The following is a 20,291-nucleotide window of genomic DNA, read 5'->3' as shown; positions in this document are numbered from 1 at the left end:
CCAATTTAAGAGTCCCTGGGGCTGTTGATTAAGAACACCGCCGTCTCGCTCGATTAAGAGTTAAGATGTCCGACTCGATGGCTGAACGGTCAGCGTACTGGCCTTCAGTTCAGAGGGTCCCGGGTTTGATTCCCGGCCGGGTCGGGGATTTTCACCTTAATTGGTTAATTCCAATGGCATGGGGGCTGGGTGTATGTGTTGTCTTCATCATCATTTCATCCTCATCACGACGTGCAGGTCGCCTATGGACGTCGAATCAAAAGACCTGCACCTGGCGAGCCCAACCCGTCCTGGGATATCCCGGCACTAAAATCCATACGACATTTCAAGAGTTAAGATTTATTGAGTTAACAGAGTATACATCTTATGAAAAACTCTAGTAGTAAGAGAGAAGATTTACAGCGAGATCTTTTCTTAATTTATTAAATTGGCAATTTTAGGTGCGGACTCTGACAAAGAGAATGTGACTCAGAATTAACCAAAGAGAATGTGTAGAATTAACATTACGGCAAAGAGAACACAGAATCACGACATCACGTTTGTAATTATTACCAAACGTACAAAATAAAAGTTCAACATTCCTTTAAATAATTATTCTTGAAATGAGGAAATGTTTGAAATTTTGTGAAATAATCGTACTAAATGTACAAAAGAATGCCTGACTTATACGATATATTTAAGAGATAAGTTTGTAGTAAGACAGATGTACAAGGACAGAGTTTGAAGCAGAGGATGGCAGCTTGCCTAGGCACATCTTTTGTTTTGTTTTGTTTCAATGCACGAGGAAAAATGACAGGAATTGAGTCACATCGTCACATGTTTCCAGCTGTTTCCAGACGTATTTGACATTGACAAGCTGTCGTTCGAATCTGGAGTAACTAACAAGAAAAAATGGCCACAGAAAGAGGTTCTTCTGAAAACGATTCATTAATTCAGAAAGGAACGGCACAGGTCTGCTATGGTGCGAACAGCTCTACGTCTATTGTAAGTAGCTTGTACGAGTTGTTTACATAATTCATGAATTCGTCTTAGAAATCGATCTAATTGCTTGTTAATGTATTTCTTGTTGTATTGAAGTCTGGAGTGCATGGGCATTTACCTGTAATTCCGGTACGTGCTGACAGTTTGTATTTATATCCGACGACAAGTGTCAAATAGGCCTACTGTGTGTCCAAATATTATCTGACACATTATTCTCATTAATACCATATTTTGGTTTTGACAGTCATTTCTGTTTTTTTGGTTATCTACCTCGTGATATATAGGTATAATTTTGGGTATTATACTTTTCTTTTTCTTTTACATTTTCATTGTTTGTGGAGTTGTTTGCTGTTCTCGAAAATTTTTAGTTGTGCAGAGAAATGTTCGATAAATTTTAGACTTCTTTGATAGATGGTTTCCCCGTTGGTACTGGCGGCGGAATAAAAAAAATCCAAGCGGATTTGCCTTCCCATTGTGAACCTGAGTCTGTACCCATTGGTCTACGGCCTCATAAACAGGCACGCATAACTATCATTCACTACTGGTCTGCATTTAGGGCAGTTGCACAGGTGGCAGATTTCCTATCTGTTGTTTTCCTAGCCTTTTCTTAAATGATTGCAAAGAAATAGGAAATTTATTGAACATGTCCCTTGGTAAGTTATTTCAATCCGTAACTCCCCTTCCTATAAAGGAATATTTGCCCCAATTTGTCCTCTTGAATTCCAACTTTATCTTCATATTGTGATTTTTCCTACTTTTAAAGACACCACTCACACTCGTTGGTCTACTAATGTCATTCCACGCCATCTCTCCACTCATGTAAATTAGCCGCTTATTGGTCACACCACATTTAATTAATTTTGTATTTATGTACAGCTTAAATCACATCGTTACCTGCCTTCATCAGAAATGATTAATGATTATAGTACCAGATTTATTGTCCTGTATAATTGTAAGTATAATGTATGTTTCTGACACGATTAAATAAATAAATAAATAAATAAATAAATCTCTCCACTGACAGCTCGGAACATACCACTTAAAATTATGAAAGAGTGTTAGGTTTAATGGTCTACCCTATCAATACACTTCACTTTACAAGTGAAAACTATTTAATATAAAAATATATTAAAAATACTTTGGAACATGTTTCATCTCATTTGAGACTTCAGCCATAACGTCTCTTAGTAGATTACAATAATAATAATAATAATAATAATAATAATAATAATAATAATAATAATAATAATAATATTTGTTTTACGTCCCACTAACTACTTTTAAGGTCTTCGGAGATGCTGAGGTGCCGGAATTTAGTCCCGCAGGAGTTCTTTTACGTGCCAGTAAATCTACCGACACGGGGCTGTCGTATTTGAGCACCTTCAAATACCACCGGACTGAGCCAGGATCGAACCTGCCAAGTTGGGGTTAGAAGGCCAGCGCCTTAACCGTCTGAGCCACTCAGCCCGGCTAGTAGATTACAAAGCTCATTGTTGCTGTCTAGTAATTGAAAAAATGGAAGAACCCATGTCCTTTATGAACTGTTGAGAATACACTAAAGACAAAATATACACACTATTTACAATAAAATAGTTCAAAACTTCTTGCAAAAAATCTTTCATCAATGTTAAATTTTGAGTGACCTTTCTTGAAAATATTACATGCAGTGTTGGTAGCTGGTAGTTTCAGTGTGTTGACTGAAGGAGATTGAAATTCGAGCCTTGGAATAGGAATGGGACCAAATCCACATCAGAATATTTAAAAGCTTTGATTCATATGGAAATTTCTTTCAAAAAATAAGCTATATCTGGTAGAAGGAATCTGAAGCTTCTGAGATAACCTGTCATATGGCAAAGATCAGCTCTGCATGATCACCGTATTAATGGCTTAATTCTTATGAATATTCCTTTTTGAAAAGGACAAGGTCTGGAAAGAAAGTTATATAAAATTAATGGGTTTAAAACCCTCGGAAATTTAAGAAATGAGTTTGTCCCTAATGCTTACCATCAAATTTGGTGAAACTTCCTATGGCTGGTTCACAACTGAGCCTTGCTGTGACTTTCTTCTCGCCACGCTACTGTGCGTGTTATGTTTCCTCTCGCCTGGCGGAACTTGGCTAGGGGCGGTCGGTGGGGGGGAGCAGTGCTGTTAGTAGGGGTAGGGCAAATAGCTTGGCCTATAGGTAGTGCAAGAGGATGGGATGTTTGTTTTAGAGGAGGTGACTTCAAATTATTAATTTTTCGTGTTGATAAAAGCAACGGTATCTCTTCATATAACAGATTTTTGTTTGCGTTAATACTCTGGTCCAAACTTACGTGTTGTGCGTGCCTGTTTATAAGGCCGTAGACCTGTGGGTACAGACTCAGGTTCACAGTGGGAAGGTAGCTGGTTCAAATCCGCTTGGATATTTTTTTTACTCTGCCGCCAGTATCAACAGGAAAACCATCAATCCAAAGAAGTCAAAAATGTATCAAACTTTTCTCTAGATAAATAATGTAAACAAAAAGTTGAAAAAAAAATGTGAATGACATAGCAAAAGAACAAAAATCTGTTATATGAACAGATACCGTTGCTTTTATCATCACAAAAGATTAATAATTTGAAGTCACCTTCTCTAAAACAAACATCCCACCCTACCACTCTACCTATAGGCCGAGATATTTCCCCTTTCCCTACTAATAGCTCTGCTCCTCTCCTACTGCCCCTAGCCAAGTTCTGCCGGGCGAGGGGAAACATAATTATAACACGCGCAGTAGCGTGGCAAGAAGAAAGTTAGAGCGAGGCTCAGTTGTGAACCAGCCACGGAGTTTCACCAAATTTGATGGTAAGCTTTTACGTCACGCATTCGTGACGGAAACTCATTTCTTACAAGGATTTTAAACCCATTAATTTTATACATCTCTTTCTTTCCAGACCTTGTCTTTTTCAAAAAGGAATATTCATATGAATTAAGCTATTAATACGGTGATCATGCAGAGCTGATATTTGCCATATGACAGGCTATCTCAGAAGCTTCAGATTCCTTCTACCAGATATAGCTTATTTTTTGAAAGAAATTTCCATATGAATCAAAGCTTTTGTTCCCATTCTTATTCCGAGGCCAGAATTTCAATCTCCCTCAGTCAACACACTGAAACTACCAGCTACCAACACTGCATGTAATATTTTCAAGAAAGGTCATTCAAATTTTAACATTGATGAAAGATTTTTTGCAAGAAGTGTTGAACAGTTTTATTGTAAATAGTGTGTATATTTTGTCCTTAGTGTATTCTTAACAGTTCATAAAGGACATAGGATCCTCTGTTTTTAAATTACTAGACAGCAACAATGAGTATTGTAATCTGTTACGAGACGTTATGGCTGGCATGTCATATTTCAAGAAATGTTTCAAATTTTAACGTTGAAGATAACATTTTTTTTTTTGCAAAAAGTGAGGAAAATTTTATGTAATTAATGTGTATATTTTATCTTTAGTGTATTCTCAAATAATTCTTAAAGGGCATGGGTTCTTCCATATTTTTCAATTACTAGACAGCAACAATGAGCTTTGTAATCTACGACACGTTATGGCTGAAGAAGTCTCAAATAAGATGAAACATGTTCCAAAGTATGTTTAATATATTTTTATATTAAATAGTTTTCGCTTAGAAAGTGAAGTGTATTGATTGGGTGGACCATTAAACCTAACACTGTTTCTTAATTTAAACTGTATCAATACGGATATATATGATGAAGTTCGTAAATTGTACATACCACTTAGTCGAGCAGCTCGTTTCCTTTCTCCCAAGTCTTCCCAGCCCAAACTTTGCAACAGTTTTGTAACGCTACTCTTTGTCGGAAATCACCCAGAACAAATCGAGTTGCTTTTCTTTGGATTTTTTTCCAGTTCTTGAATCATAATCCTGGTGAGGATCCCATACACTGGAACCATACTCTAGCTGGGGTCTTACCAGAGACGTATTTGCCCTCTCCTTTACATCCTTACTACAACCCTTAAGTTCCCTCATAACTACGTGCAGAGATCTGTACCCTTCATTTACAATTCCATTTATGTGATTACCCCAATGAAGATCTTTGTTATATTAACACCTAGGTATTTACAATGGTCCCCAAAAGGAACTTTCACCCCATCAGTGCAGTAATTAAAACTGAGAGGACTTTTCCTATTTGTTAAACTCGCAACCTGACTTTTAACCCTGTTTATCATCATACCATTGCCTACTGTCCATCTCACAACATTAAGGTGGTCAGTTTGCAGTTGCTTACAATCTTGAACTTATTTAGGCCTATTACTCTATACAGAATATCATTCGCAAAAAGCCTTACCTCTGATTCCACTTTACTCATATCATTTATATATGTAAGAAAACATAAAGGTCCAATAATACTGCCTTGATGAATTCCCCTCTTAATTATTACAGGGTCAGATAAAGCTTTGCCTACTCTCATTCTCTGAGATCTGTTTTCTGGAAATATAGCCACCCATTCAGTCACTTTTATCTACTCCAATTGCATTAATTTTTGCCCATAGTCTCCCATGATCTACCGTATCAAATGCCTTAGATATGTCAATTGCAATACAGTCCATTTGACCACCTGAATCCAAGATATCTGCTATATTTTGCTGGAATCCTAAAAGTTGAGCTTACCGGACGAGTTGGCCGTGCGCGTAGAGGCGCGCGGCTGTGAGCTTGCATCCGGGAGATAGTAGGTTCAAATCCCACTATCGGCAGCCCTGAAAATGGTTTTCCGTGGTTTCCCATTTTCACACCAGGCAAATGCTGGGGCTGTACCTTAATTAAGGCCACGGCCGCTTCCTTCCAACTCCTAGGCCTTTCCTATACCATCGTCGCCATAAGACCTATCTGTGTCGGTGCGACGTAAAGCCCCTAGCAAAAAAAAAAAAAAAAAAAAAGTTGAGCTTCATTGGAGTAATCTTTCCTAAACTCGAACTGCCTTCTATCAAACCAGTTATTAATTTCACAAACATATCTAATATAATCCAAAAGAATGCTTTCCCAAAGCTTACATGCAATGCATGTCTGACATGTAACAGCGAAGTAAAGAGACTAAGAACGAGGTGCAGGTTGGAAGGAAATAGTTATAAATGGCTGTGGAAGTAAGGAGATGAGCCTTCCACCTAGAATTTCATGTTTGTCATCTATAACTTTTTGGTAGCTTACAAATTCTTCTTTCACCAGAATGAATACTCCCCATCCTACCATTTCTATCCTATCTCTAATTCACACTCCAGTTCTGTGAGAAAATTTCTGGATCCATTATCTCATTTTCTCAGCCATGATTAATCTCCTCTTACAGTATCTGGTTAGTATATATCTATTAAATTACTTAATTCTATTCCTTTCTTTACAATACTTCTCCAGTTCATCACTAACATTTTTATCATCCCTACTTGATTTCCAGATCCCAGTACTATCACCGCTCCCTAGACCACTCAGTTTCCCTGAATGTACCTCCCTATAACCCTTCTAAACAAATTTCCAAACTTATATGTACCACTGCAGTTTAAGAGAAGGCCATCTGAGTGCAGATCACTATCTCCCACCCACCCATCAGGATCTAGAAATCTCACTCCCAGTTTCCCACATACCAACTCCATAGTCTCATTTAAATCTCCAATCACCTTCCAATCAGTGTCTCTCGTACACAGTATTACACTGATAACAATCTCCGCTTCCTTAAATTCACTCATGCTGCATTTTTCAGATTCCCCACATCCCCAACTATGTTGGTACTTGCCTTACGTTGTTGGTACCAACGTGAAAAACTACTACCTTGTCCTTTCCCTCCTTGTCTTCTACTTTCCTCAATACCCCCTGTGGGTGGGGGATGCAGACGAAGAATACATCCACGGTATCTCCTGCCTGTCTTAAGAGGAGACTAAAAGGGGTGACCAAGGGATGATCGTATTGGGACCATGAAACTATTTGTGATTAGTACCAACTTGAAAAATTCCCTCCTTAACCCCTCCAAGACACAAGCAATCATTATTGGCTCTCAAAAATTGTTGGCCACACTAAGATACAAAACTATTCCTCCAGTTATACTGAATGGTAGTTATTCCATTCAGCCAAACTGTGAGAAATCTTGGAGTGACAATGAACAAAACTTTAAATTGGTCTGAATATATTAAGAATCTGTGTAAAATAAATATTTTCGATACTTCATTCGGTTAAAAGAAACAGCGATATTTTACCTTGTACTGTGAGAGTCAAACTCATACAAACGCTAGTGCTTCCCGTCCTCGGCTACTGTGACGTCATTCTGGTAGACGCAACAAAAGAGCAGACTTCGAAACTTCAGCGAGCGCTTAATTGTTGCCGTAGATTTATATACAGTCTAAGTTATGATACACATGTCACCCCATACTATCACACTATTTCATGGCTGAAACCTGACAAACGACAAACGTATCGCATACTGATACAGATATACAGACTGCTCTCTGAAGACAGACCACTATACATTTCATCCCAGCTTAAGTATTTGTCCTCCTTTCACAACAGTAATACCCGCTCTGGTTCCTCCCTTTCTATTCCTGTTCACCGATCCTCTATGTACAACAATTCCTTTGTTGTGGCAGGTTCTAGACTTTGGAATTCCTTGCCTGTCAGTGTCAGAAATTCCACCTCATTACTTAAATTTAAGACTGCTTGTCGAGACTACCTGCTGAATGCAGCTGACTAACTTGTATGACTGGAAGATCGAATGAATGCGAGTTAGAAAAGTGTAATATATTTTTGTGTAGGTTATTATTTACTGTATAATATTATGTACTCAAACTCTGCTCTCATTGATGTATCACTACAGTGGTTAAGTGTAAGAGAGGGCCAAGAGCCCTAACTTCGGCACCTACAAAGGCATAATAAATAAATAAATAAATAAATAAATAAACATTCGGGGAACACCATGGGTCGCCTTTACTTGCAAGTAGTACCACTGTTAGGCACACAATAGATTTGTAATTAGTAGCATCATAGAGTGAATCAGTATGGGTTTTACAGTACCCGTGATTAGTACTCTTGCGAGAAACAGCATGGATCTGGGCATTGCCTGTGATTAGTACCACTTTATGAGCGACCCCTTGGGTGTGTGTTGCCTGTGATTAGTACCAACTATGTTAGGAACACCATGGCAATACCGGCACCCGTGATTAGTACACCTAAGTGAGGAACACCATGGGTTTGCGTTGCCTATGAGTGGTGCCATTATGTGAGAAACACCATAGGTCTGAGTTACCTGTGCATCCTCGATTCAGGATTGTGCTTTAGAAGCAGTCCCTTGGTCAGTAATACTATTGTTTATGATAGTTTCTGGGAAGGTGGGGCATTGCAGGTCGGATCCGCTGATGGTTTTAAATTCATGTCCATCCATGCATTCTTCATCATCACGTTTTTTAAAATTCTGCTTAGTGGATGATTTTGAATTTTTGAATTGCCATTACCGGTACATTTCTTCTCATTTCGTACCATTAGGGGCCAATGACCTAGATGTTAGGCCGCTTGAAACAAGCATCATCATCATCATCAATTTCCTCAATATCTGCCTTAACATAATTCCTGGATAACACTATACCCTAGTTCCCTTCCCTCTACACACTTTCCCCCACATGTCTAACAATGAAATACCCCATGACCAGAGCCTCAACCGTTCCCATCTCATTTCATCCCCTCCCCTCCTAGTCAGTCCTATCTCTCCTGATGGCTGCAGAAGCTACTTCCTCCTCCCTTTTCTCCCTCCCGTGACCCTTTTCCACCTGTCTTTTCCTATCCACTACTCTACCTTTCCTTCTACTTCCACACTTCTCAGCAACAATTCCCTGTTCTTCATCTTCCCTCTGTTCTACGTGCAGTAACTCATTCTTATTTCCCACAGACACTTGTCCTGAATTCTGATTCTGAATAGAGCCCTTAGCCTGCAGTGTCCCTTCCTTTAAAACATTAGACCACCTGTCTTCTGCAATTCCACTCTTTCTTTCCCATTCCTCTGTTATATCAACTGTATCCTATACATTGAGGGAGGCCTACCTACCCTCCTGTCCTCTGAGAGAATCCTAATTATCTCCCTCAAACTCGCCAGCTCCTCCCTCATACTCCTTAATGCCTGGCCATAGCCACAGTTCCTACACTTGCAGTTCTTATCCATTATTTATGGAATGATGAAAATAAAATAACTTATTCTGTGCTAAAAAAAAAAAAAAAGATAGGATTTTTTTTTGTCTAGGTTAGTACACAAAGATCACACGACAGTAAGGTAATTAATATACTACTGCACTACAATACTGCTTAGTTGCACTATATTTTTATCTTACAACACCCTAACAGGATTAAAACTGCTGTTAATTTCTGAATACTGAAAGGAATACACAAGAATTACACAATTCTAAACTGCAGTTAAGCCTATCCTAATTACAACAGAATTCTAGTAAGAGAGTTTCTACGGATACTTCTACCACACAAATATTTCACAATAATAGGATAAGCACCTATTAGTCTGCTTGCTACCTACCACCTTGGCCTATTTAAGGCTGTGTACAGAAAACTGTGCTATTTGTATTGATTCCCACTCTCATAGATACTAGTTATAACCGCAACTTCTATGTAAGCCATGTTTCCTTACCTTTCAGTATTGACCTAGGAACCACATTATGGTTGTGTTGGCACTTACTGCTGTACGTTTGGAACTGAGAGAGTTGGCCGTGTGGTTAGGCGTGCACAGCTGTAAGCTTGCATTCGGGAGATAGTGGTTTCAAACCCCACTGTTGGCAGCTCTGAAGATGGCTTACCATGGTTTCCCATTTTCAGGCCAGGCTGTACTTTAATTAAGGCAAAGGTTGCTTCCTACCCACTCCTGCCCTTTTCCTATCCCGTCATCGCCATAAGACCCATCTGTGTCAGTGCAGCGTAAAGCTTATTGTAAAACAGAAAGGTACAGTTAGACTTAGAAAGTGAGCAAGCTGAAAAATCCTCTCTCAGCAAGTTTATATTGTAAATCACATACTTGTTTTGAAAAGCTTAAAAAAGGTCCACTAATATTAGGGAAATTATCTGGCTCCAAAGATAACTCTTTTTTTTTTTCGTGGTGTGTATTTGTATTGACAAAGTGTAAGATAAACCACCCTGTATTAACTGGCCAAGAAGTCTCTGAGAATGTGTTGCTTTCTTTCAGTTAGCCTATGCTTGTACTTGGCGTCTTGGAAATTTTCATCCAAACCTTTTTATTTCTTCAAGAAGTATGGTAACTTATGTAGAACTTAATAGTAAAATGCGAAGAACTCGCTGATTTTGGTAAATGTACTACAGAAGTTAAGTGCTGCATTACACAAACCAAGGCTGAATTTATGCATAAATGCGCATTGCTTTTCAGCAATTAAATTGCTACACACTTTTTTATGAACTGTTGCTTTGCATGCGTCTGAAAACTGGATGTTATGCAAGGCAGAAATAGACTATCTGAAAGCATTTGAAATGTGGTGCTTCTGTAGGATGATAAATCTCGTGGAAGAATAAGATTCTTTTTATACATTTTTGCTGTACATTGTACCGGCACAGATAGGTTTTATTGCGGCAATGGGATAGAGGCTAGGAGTGGTAAGGAAGTGACCATGGCCTTAAGGTACAGCCCCAGCATTATTTGCCCTGGTGTGAAAATGAGAAACCATGGAAAACCATGTTTAGGGCTGCGGACAGGTGGGGTTCGAACCCACTATTTCCCAAATGCAAGCAGAAAACATGACCCAAACTGCATGCCCACTTGCTTGGTAGAATAAGATCTCTAATTCCAATGTTTTTGAGTACACCTTGTACATAAGCAGTATTTGTCCTGGTGGTGACGTGTGATGTGCTGTTCAGAATTTAATACAGACAGTTGCAGAAGGTTTTATTGAAGGTAAGACACCACATGGACGACAAGGATACATCTTCGTTGAACAGATGGTGAATGACATAGTAGATAGCTATGCAGCAATGAAAACTACTGTGAAGGACCTGTGAACTTGGAGAACTTCATTGGGACTGTCCAGTCCTACAAATGATTAGTTAGGGATATGCTAATAGTCCAGTTGACTGGAAGTACTATTGGTTGATGTAGGGATATGGAAGCAAATTGTTTGCTTTGGCCATCAGTTGTGTGCGATAGGATGGACTTGTCATAGTTGGACTAGCATTACAATCTAGGACAACATATAGGTGTGAGTTGAAGGTGGTCAGATCGTGATCACCTGAAATCTCTGCTTTTTTGTCTCTGAAATAATTGTTGACAGGAACATGACAACTGAAATTCTTTAGAAATAACTAATTTTAGACCCAATGGTGGGAATGGAGTAGGACAACCAGTAAGCAGTTTGTGTTGAGGAGGAGGGGGAGAATGCTATCTACCATCCATGGATGCCTCACTTCATTGTCTGATACAAAGATATGGTTGGTAAAGGGAGTTCAGGAAACAGCTTTCAAGCATGAGGTAGCCATCCTGAAAGAACTCTGAATAGCTGAAAATGCAATAGATGAAAACTGTACATATATTTTGAAAGATTTGCTTAAATTTTGCATTACCATTTGTTTGGCACCATTTAAGGTATAGCCATTAGAGTATACATGGATAATGTCATTTTAGTATTTACATATGTTCTGTATTTGTGCCAGTTTCTTGTGGATCCTTGTGTTCATCTGGAATAGCAGAAAGATGTTCTTTTCAATAAATATATAAATAAATATATAATGGGTAATTATTTAATAAATTTGGGATATGATGTTGCCATCCCACAGAATCTTCTTACTTTTTCCTTAACAGGGCAAGGTGTATTGATAACTGCATTGACCTTGTTTGGTTAGTTTTTGACTGTTTTTTGTTCAACAACGCATCCCAGATGAGAAATTGATGTTATCAATACTCCAAGAATAGAATTTTTCTTTAATTTATTGATACAATTGATCTAAAAGATTTCCACACACCTATTACTCTGGCGTAGCAGGGGGAGAGGTGATACTCCCACGTGGCGCGTCCCAGGTGGCGGATAGGGGGGGTTGCCTGTGGATTTGAGGGAAATAAAATACCTCTTGTGGACCAAACACACAACCCCCTGTGGGTGGGGGACGCAGACAAAGAATACATCCACGGTATCCCCTGCCTGTCATAAGAGGCGAATCAAAGGGGCGACCAAGGGATGATTGTCTTAGAACCATGCCACTACTTGTGATTAGTACCACCATGCAGGGAACACAATGGGTCGCTTATACTTGCGCATAGCACCACTATGTTAGGTACACAGTAAGTTTGTGATTCGTAGCAATAGAGTGCGTTGGCAGCTTTCACAGTACCTGTGATTCATACCACTATATGAGCAACACCAAGGGATTAAGGACACCATGATTCTGCCTTGCCTATGCTTAGTGCCCACTATGTGAGGAACACCACAGGATAGTGTGGGTCCCTGTGGTTAGTCCACTTATGCCATAGGTTTGCATTGCCTGTATAGGTTTGTGTTGCCAGTAAATAGTGCCACAGTGTGCTAAACACCATAGATCTGTGTTACATGTGCAAATTTCATTACCTGTGCATAGTACCATAATGTGTGGAATACCGCAAGTCTATCCTTTTGATTAGTACCGCAACATGACACATAGCATGGTTCCATTTTCCTAGCGATAAGTACCATTATGAGGGGCCGATGACCTAGATTTTTGACCCGCTTAGACTACAAGCATCGAGTCAGTATTGTGCTTTAGAAGCAGTCCCTTGGTCAGTAATACTATTGTTTATCGCTAGTTCCTGGGAATGTGGGGCGTTGCGGGTCGGATCCACTGATTGTTTTTTTAACTTCATATCCATCCATTCATTCTTTTTCCTCATGTTTTCGAATCTGGTCAGTGGAGGATTATGGATTTTTAATTGTCATACCATTTTGTCTCATTTCGTACCATTAGGGGGCCGATGACCTATGTGTTAGGCCCCTTTAAACAAGCATCATCATCAAGATTTTGACATTCAACCATGGTATATCCCCAATAATATATTTATAATAGGTTGTAGACCTCTCATTCCAGGAAAAATTTGGTCAATAATTCCAAAAAAATTACTGAGTAAGGTCTTCATACCAAAGAACCAATGTTTCATAGCAAAAGTACCTTGATTTAACATTGGAATTCCTTGGCTTTCTTGATCAGTCAGTTCATAGACTTTATATAGATCCAAGGTGTGAGAAAAGCATTTGGATAAGCATTTTGTATGCTGTTACTTCTTGCTGTTTCATAGGCCTAATAAATATTTTCCAATTCTTTGTTGACTATTACCTTATGTTGAGTACACTCTCAATCTGAGTGTTTGCAATATAAATGATATAATCCACAGCAAATCTTTTTATTCTCTACCTATATGTAATGGAAAGGAAGAAACTAGACAAAGCATCATTAATAAAAAGATGGGACCATAGAGGAGCATGTACTGTATATTAGATTAAGCAAAATGACAGATCAATACGGGAAGGGGGAACAACAGAAAGAGACTAGAACAGACATTAAAAACACAAAAAGAATGAGGACAGTCTCCACATCTTCAGATAGATGGGCTCTCTTCTCGTCGGTCCCAATGGAGGTACGGACGTGGGAGGGGTTGTCAATTAGGGAAAAGTCGGTGTTTTTGTTTAATGCAGATCTTGTGCTTTCCATGCAAATTAAGCTAAGGCTTAGTTGAGAAAACACTTTGTTGCTATCTTAACAGGTTTATCCATAAAAAGTAGATAAAAAAATAAATACAATCAATCAATCCCCTAAGGGTTATGGCCTCCTGCAGTGCAGGGACAATGCTCAGTTTAACTCGTCAGGTGAACAGGTTATTTCCTAGTTCGTTTCGTGAGGACCTATTACTGCATGTTGTACACTTGTATAGCCTCACCTTTGAGTGGATGCAGTTGTACCTTTAGAGATCAACAATTTGCAAAAACGTGGTATTACATTGTCAGTTGTGCAGTTTTTCCCCAGGGAGGCCTCTGCACATTTTGTTCTTGCATAGCTTCTCAGAACATTTGTGGAGGTGTCTTTTAAGTTCTTGAGGTTCTCCCCACGTGTAAATTCTCTATCATATACTTTAAACTTGCGTGTCCTTTTTCTCCTATGTGTTCCGTGATGACTTACAGTATAAGATCACCACTTCATACAAACGTCTTAATGTCTGACACCAGTCTTCCTACTTCCCTGAGTGAATAGATGATGATGATGATGATGATTCCCTCTTCATGGAGGCTTACTATTGTATGTTGTATATTTCACCTCTGTCCTTGAGGACATATTTTAACATACTTTACAAGGGGCCAATGACCTAGATGTTAGGCCCTTTTAAACAAGCATCGTCAACATACATTACACTTGCGTGGCTTCTTTCCGCAGCGTGCGCGATACCTGTATAGATACCTGTTGTGAAAATGACATGGTACCTGTGTTGTAGTGGACAATGCGCAGTTACTAGGACAAAGCAAGCAAGATGCTCAAGCAAGCAACATACTTGTAGAAATGCTGATAAAAAAATTGAACATCGAGAGAGTTGGCTGTGTGGTTAGGGTTGTGCAGCTGTGAGCTTGCATTCGGGAGAGAATGGGTTCGAGTCCCACCATCAGCAGCCCTGAAGAGGTTTTTCCATTGTTTTCAGTTTTCACACCAAGCAAATGCTTGGATTTTGCCTTAAGGCCAATCCTAGCCCTTTCCTATCCTTCCATTTCCAAAAACATTTGACGTGTTAATGTGACATTAAAACCAGTAGCAAAAATAAGTTTAATTTTCCATGGGATTTTTGAAATTCAAGTCTCGACCCTCTGGTTCAAATTCCATGTAAAACTGGAGGTCTCGTGGCTATGGTCATGAAAAATTGCGAGGTTATTTGCTTCATCACTTTCATTTCAAGACCCTATAACTAGAGGGATCAGATCTCTATATAATGTAAGTAAGAATACTAAAATAACTAAGCAAGTTCGACTATATAGCTTTAATTCAGGAGATAGTGGGTTGGACCCCTCACCCCTATGGCAGTCGCAAAGATGATATTCTGTAGTTTTTCATTTTCACACCAGGCACCTTTAGGTCACAGTTGCTTCCCTCACAGTCCCATCCCATCCCATCATTACCAAAGACCTGTCCAAGGCAATGCAGTACAAAAATAAAAAGCTACAATATCACTAAATTTAAATCTTAGTGTATAATAAAATAATACTTCAATCCAGTTAGAACCTAGAGCATCACTTGCACCTGGTAAGTCCTTACTACCTAAAAGTGCTTGAAAAACAATGGAAATATTAGTACGTTCATTCAGCATATCCATGTTTGATATCTGGTTATTACAGGCAAATCAAATAGGCCTAACCTGGAAGTTGAGAAATAGAAAATTCCATCATAGGCCTACTTCAAATTAAGTTTTCAGCTTTTAGGTTATATTGAGTACATATAGTACATGCCAGAGAGCTGTTAAGCATTTGTTATTCAAAGATAGGCAAGACCCAAACCCAACTTTTGGCTTTCATGGCTGATCTACCAATTAAGGTCCAGTGGCAAGTCCTACTGGTGGTCCTTCAATTAGCATTGAATCCTCCCCTCCGTATGAAGTTGGGTAGCAGAAACAAGAAGAGAAAAAAATGTACATTGAAGAAGTATGTTCACTGAAGAAAGAGTTCATCCTTTTAAAGATGGCAATGTGAGAAGATCTGAAGATTGTCCATGGTCTTTTGTGTTTGCATGTTCGTCCTAGTCTATTATTTCTGTTGCTCCCTTTTTACACAGTGACCTATCATTATTAATCCTATGTCTTTATATTCATGTTCCCAACTTTTTATATGTGATTTAAGGTAAAACTGACTAGCCGGGGAGCAAAAGAGAGGTTAGGAATCAAACGTGATGCGGCTTGCACGATTTCATAGCACGCTGCACAAGGCTGCCAACTTGGTGCAACTAGTGACAAGACCATTGGTCTGGATTGCTTAGTGACAAAAATACAAGATCATTGCATCCTATATTCAGCAGTGGGCAAAACTTTGATTACCAGTAATGAACATTGACTTACCCACTATGGTGGAGGATACCACATGCTCGCTGCTAGTAGAAATTTAACTAAGCCTGTTTTCCAGTAACCAGTAGGCTACGAAATGGGAGAAAATTTCCCCTTCAAACATGTACCCTTCATGGCAGAGCTCTTGAATATGATGTATCTTATGGTTAGCCTGGATTCCAGTCCATCAGCTTTCTTGCGTTCCAGTATAGTTGAGTGAGATTTCCTGAAGTTCTGGCTGTAGCAGGTGTTCCTTATCCATTTTGCTTCCAGGATCATGGTAAAGTGTGCATTTTTCGGATCTCAGGATGTTGATTCGTTTCAGATGAGCTGCAAGACAATCGTGGCCAGTGTTTAGTCTGAAGAAGGCTACAACTTCTCTTCTTGGTTTTATTTTATACTGATCCCATTTAATATCAATAGCCTTTCATAATTTGGTTTCTGCTGTTTTCTTTGCCATTTCTTCATGCGTGTTTTTAATAGTATTTTTCAGAATCCTTTTTGCTGACATAAAATAAGTCTGTCTGGCAGGTTGTTTTAGTGTGGTACCTTTTTTTGGCTAATCTGTCTGCCTCTTCATTATGTTATTCCACTGAAATGAGATCTGTTTGTGGAGTCTTCGGAGGGTTTTTATCATACATAGAATTTCTTTCAGTTCTTTATTTGACGAGATGGCTTGGATGGCTGCTTTTGAATCTGTAAGAATAACAAATTTTTGGTAATCATTGTTTCTGCTTAATAACTGCTGTAGTACATGGGAAATTGCTTTTATCTCTGCATATTTTTTTGTTTTGTTTTGGCCTATTGGGAAGTGGAGTGAGAAGAGAGATGAATGTATTTCTGCCCCAGTTCTGTTTTCCTTTCCAACGCATTTCTCAGCTTACAAAAGCTATCCCCCCAAATGATCTGGGCCAAGAAACCAGTTATTAGCCCCAACTTTGAGTCTTGCCAAAGAATATATTAATAAGAGCAATCTGCAAATAAAACTTGAACCACTCTCTATGCCAATCAACTCCATTGACTATGTGCAAGTGACTGCAGATCTTACTTTGCTAGAAGAGGCCTGCAAGAAAGACTGTTCACTTCCCCAGCTTTAACTTCCAGATCTCTGCCACTAACTCCACAACCTATGACTAGAAAGATAGCTGAATTTTACTTGTGTTATCTACTTAATATATTAACATCGCGGATACTGCAGTTGTATCTGGCACACGTCACGACAAGTAACTTTTAAACCTCCAGTTTCATTATCTTGGAATATGGCAACTGTGGGTCACTCATAATGCAAGTTCTATCTCCAGCCAGTAGAAACACAGAAAATGGTCACATTTAACAGATTGACATTTTCTAAGTTTTAATTTTTCTACATAAGTAAGAATACTTCTAGGGGCGGTTTGGTGGGTCGCAGGTAAGCATAAAGCAAGAATCTCTCCGTTGTGATACTTAAGGTATCATTTCTCTATGATTTTCCTCTTCCTAAACATGCACCCTGCTAGCAAAGTGTAATCTGATTTAATTTAAGACATTGTTATATGCTCTAAATAACCTATTTTATGGTTTAGAAATTTATTTTTCTCTAAAAGCTACTGTGTATATTCAGAAAATGTACTGTCTGTATGCCTTCTTCCCTATGCATGCATTATCAGTTTTACAAAGACATACTTTTCTTTATCCTGCATTACATCTCCTATAGGCATCTCCATCCATCAATGCTGATGAGGACTACTCCAGACAAGATGATCATAATCATCATCGTTGGAGAAGTAAGGTGATGACAGAGACAATTGAAACGGGCCGTCTCAATGTGATATCAGCCAAATTTGAGGTACATTTGTAATATATTTCATTTAGTTGCATTTCATTACATTTTACTTGATCTGATCTGAGTATGAATGTTAATTCTATCTTTGTAAATTGCCCATGTGATGCTCATTGCTTTGTGTATTGTCTTAATTAGGTGCAGGTGGTATGCATGTGTGTTCTTGTATGGAGAGGACATTTTGTTTTCAGTATTTCACCTGTTTCATTCCATGAATTTGATGTAAGAAGAGTCTGTAATTGAAAGTTGGAAAAAATTAAAATAAATATTTATTCTATTAGAAAAATCTTACTGTTGGTTTGAATGTTTAATATTTAGTATGGATATTGTTTTCAGAACTGAAGGAACTACATACGGTAATGCATTTACACTTTATTAACCATACCGTTATCACGTAATCTCTCTAAGCATGTGAGGGGTGGCGGTAGTGGTGAATAAATTGCTCCTATGTTGTTTATCCAGGAATGCCTGCTCTGTAATCTCCACTCCACTCCACTTCACTTCATATCCCCACTTCTTTCATATTCAACCATTTCTTTCAGGATGATCTTATTAGCCTCATAGTTTCCATTGTGGATCAGTGGTAGTCATAGGTTACAATTTTCATTTCAGTGTTGACTATGACTGATAAAATAGAGTTTGAGGGATGTTCCACCATTCCACACAATGTACAATATTTTGTATTTATTAAGCAAAGACCGGTTTCAGCTCCCTTGGAGTCATCATCAGTTCTTATAGATGATTAAATCAAGGAATCTGGTTACAGTCATTAAATCTACCAATTATTCGTAACATCAGCTTTCCACAAGACCAACAAGTTTGTTCCACACTATACAAGAGCACTGCAAGATTACCTGAGCAAAGCGATTTCTATATTTGTCATGTTTCATTGTCAAACATGTTTCATTTCAACTATTTCATATATGTTCAAGTTTATTAAAACAAGACCAACAAGTATGTTCCGTGTACTACAAATGCACAGCAATAATTTTAGCCCAGATCCAAGAACTTTCTTAAAGGGTCAAGCGTTTCAGGTGATTGTGTGTATAATTAGTCATTGTTTTATTTCAACTGATTCACATATTTCAAGTTGATTGTATCAAGACAAACAAGTCTGTTCAGTGTTCTAACACAAAACAGTATTTTTAACTCAGATCCAAGAACTTTCTTAAAATGCCAAGTATTCCATGTCATTGTATGTGTTTCAAGTCAATGTGTATATTTTAACTAGTTCATATATTTACAAGTAGTCCGACTCGTTGGCCGAACGGTCAGCGTACTGGCCTTCGGTTCAGAGGGTCCCTGGTTCGATTCCCGGCCGGGTTGGGGATTTTAACCTTCATTGGTTAATTCCAATGGCCCAGGGGCTGGGTATTTGTGCAGTCCCCAACATCCCTGCAAGTCACACACCACACAACACTATCCTCCACCACAATTACACGCAGTTACCTACACATGGCAGATGCCGCCCACCCTCATTGGAGGGTCTGCCTTACAAGGGCTGCACTCTGCTAGAAATAGCCACACGAAATTATTATTTACAAGTAGACTGAAACAAGACCATAAAGTCTGTTCTGTGTTTCACAAATACATGGCAGAATTTTCAAACTAAAACCAAGATCTTGCTTGAAGTGCCAAGTGTTTCATGTCAATGTATATATAATTTGTCATTAGGTTTTATTCAACTGGTTCACATGTTTTCAAGTTGGCATTTCATGTCAACATGTATATTTCAACTTATTCATATGTTTTAGAGTAGATTAAAGCAAGACCAACAGGTCTGTTTTGTGTTCCACAAACACACAGCAGTGTTTTTAAACCAGAACCAAAAACTTTCTTGAAGTTGCCAAGTTTTCATATCATTGTGTGCATTTCTTGTCAAGGTGAATAATTCAACTAAATTGCCATTGGGTGAATAAATTTTTCATTATGTTTTATATCAACCTTTTGAGATGTAGGCAATCCTCATAATGATTATCAGATTCCTTGATTTAATCATCTACAAGAACTGATGACTCCAAGGGAGTCAAAACCAGTCTTTGCTTAATAAATACAAATTATTTTACATTGTGTTGAATGGTGGAACATCCCTCAAATTCGACCAGTGGTAGATCCCAAGATTACCGGTTCAGATCCATCAGAGCTAGTCTGATTTGTGAAGGGCATAAAAGTCCATTTGGAACTCCATGCTGTATGTCAGCATGTAAAACATCTCTGTTGATACATTTGGTGTTATCGGACAAAATTAATTAAAACTCGCCGGGTAATCCTTACCAGGTTGAGTTTTTTAGCCACCCCAAAGTTTGCAATTGTAAGCCTTCTTGAAATCTACAAATAGCACATGCAGTTTTTTTACTGTATTCTCTCTGTTTTTCAGTGAGCTATTGGAGAACAAAGATGGATAAAAACCAGATGACTTTTTAATTTCTTAAAATTGTTCTAGTCC

General features: G+C 38.5%; 1 protein-coding gene across 1 annotated transcript in view; it reads left to right on the top strand.

Moving 5' to 3' along the window:
* Positions 1–789: 789 nt before the first annotated feature.
* The window catches only part of ClC-b (chloride channel protein 7), a 178,769-nt gene continuing 159,267 nt past the window's right edge, over positions 790–20,291 (top strand). The window contains exons 1-2 of the mRNA XM_067150131.2: positions 790–984; positions 17,720–17,851. Of these exons, the coding sequence (XP_067006232.2) occupies positions 892–984; positions 17,720–17,851 (225 nt within the window). The 5' untranslated portion in view covers positions 790–891. The remainder of the gene's footprint in view (positions 985–17,719; positions 17,852–20,291) is intronic.

The sequence above is a fragment of the Anabrus simplex genome, chromosome 6 (assembly GCF_040414725.1).
Source record: "Anabrus simplex isolate iqAnaSimp1 chromosome 6, ASM4041472v1, whole genome shotgun sequence".
Lineage (NCBI taxonomy): Eukaryota > Metazoa > Arthropoda > Insecta > Orthoptera > Tettigoniidae > Anabrus > Anabrus simplex.
Note: the sequence above shows the minus strand (reverse complement) of the source record. Positions and strands in the feature narration are given on the sequence as shown.